Source organism: Gopherus flavomarginatus, chromosome 6 (genome assembly GCF_025201925.1).
Source record: "Gopherus flavomarginatus isolate rGopFla2 chromosome 6, rGopFla2.mat.asm, whole genome shotgun sequence".
Taxonomy (NCBI): Eukaryota; Metazoa; Chordata; order Testudines; family Testudinidae; genus Gopherus; species Gopherus flavomarginatus.
Genome location: NC_066622.1, coordinates 100,087,435 through 100,087,801, shown reverse-complemented (window position 1 = coordinate 100,087,801; position 367 = coordinate 100,087,435). Strand labels below are relative to the sequence as shown.

Here is a 367-nt window from a genome sequence, read left to right as displayed (position 1 = left end):
GGACCTGACGAGTGTCCTGTTTTTGTCTGTCGGTGCCATGGCGGCTGCCCTGCTGGGCCGGGCTCTGGCCGCTCTTCCCAGCGCCCGGCACATTCTCAGGTGAAGGCACCGCCCGGGGCTAGCGGCGAAACTTCGGCGTGAGCCAGTCTCCTGGGGGTCCTGGTCCTCCCAGCGCATCTGTCTGCATCCCGCCACCCTCCCCGTCCCCTTACTCCGCCTTCCCCCTGTCGGCAGCGCCCCCGGGTGCCCCCTCGGCGCAACGTCCCATCCTATCCTGCAGCAGCCTTCGGGCGCCCTCCGCGCATCGTCCCCTCCCCGGCCGCAGCAGCCTTCGGGCGCCCTCCGAGCATCATTCCCTTCTTCCGTT

At 69.8% G+C, this 367-nt stretch overlaps 1 protein-coding gene across 1 annotated transcript in view; it reads left to right on the top strand.

Moving 5' to 3' along the window:
• The window catches only part of TFAM (transcription factor A, mitochondrial), a 16,079-nt gene continuing 15,712 nt past the window's right edge, over nt 1-367 (top strand). The window contains exon 1 of the mRNA XM_050960759.1: nt 1-99. Coding sequence (XP_050816716.1) covers nt 38-99 — 62 coding nt within the window. The 5' untranslated portion in view covers nt 1-37. The remainder of the gene's footprint in view (nt 100-367) is intronic.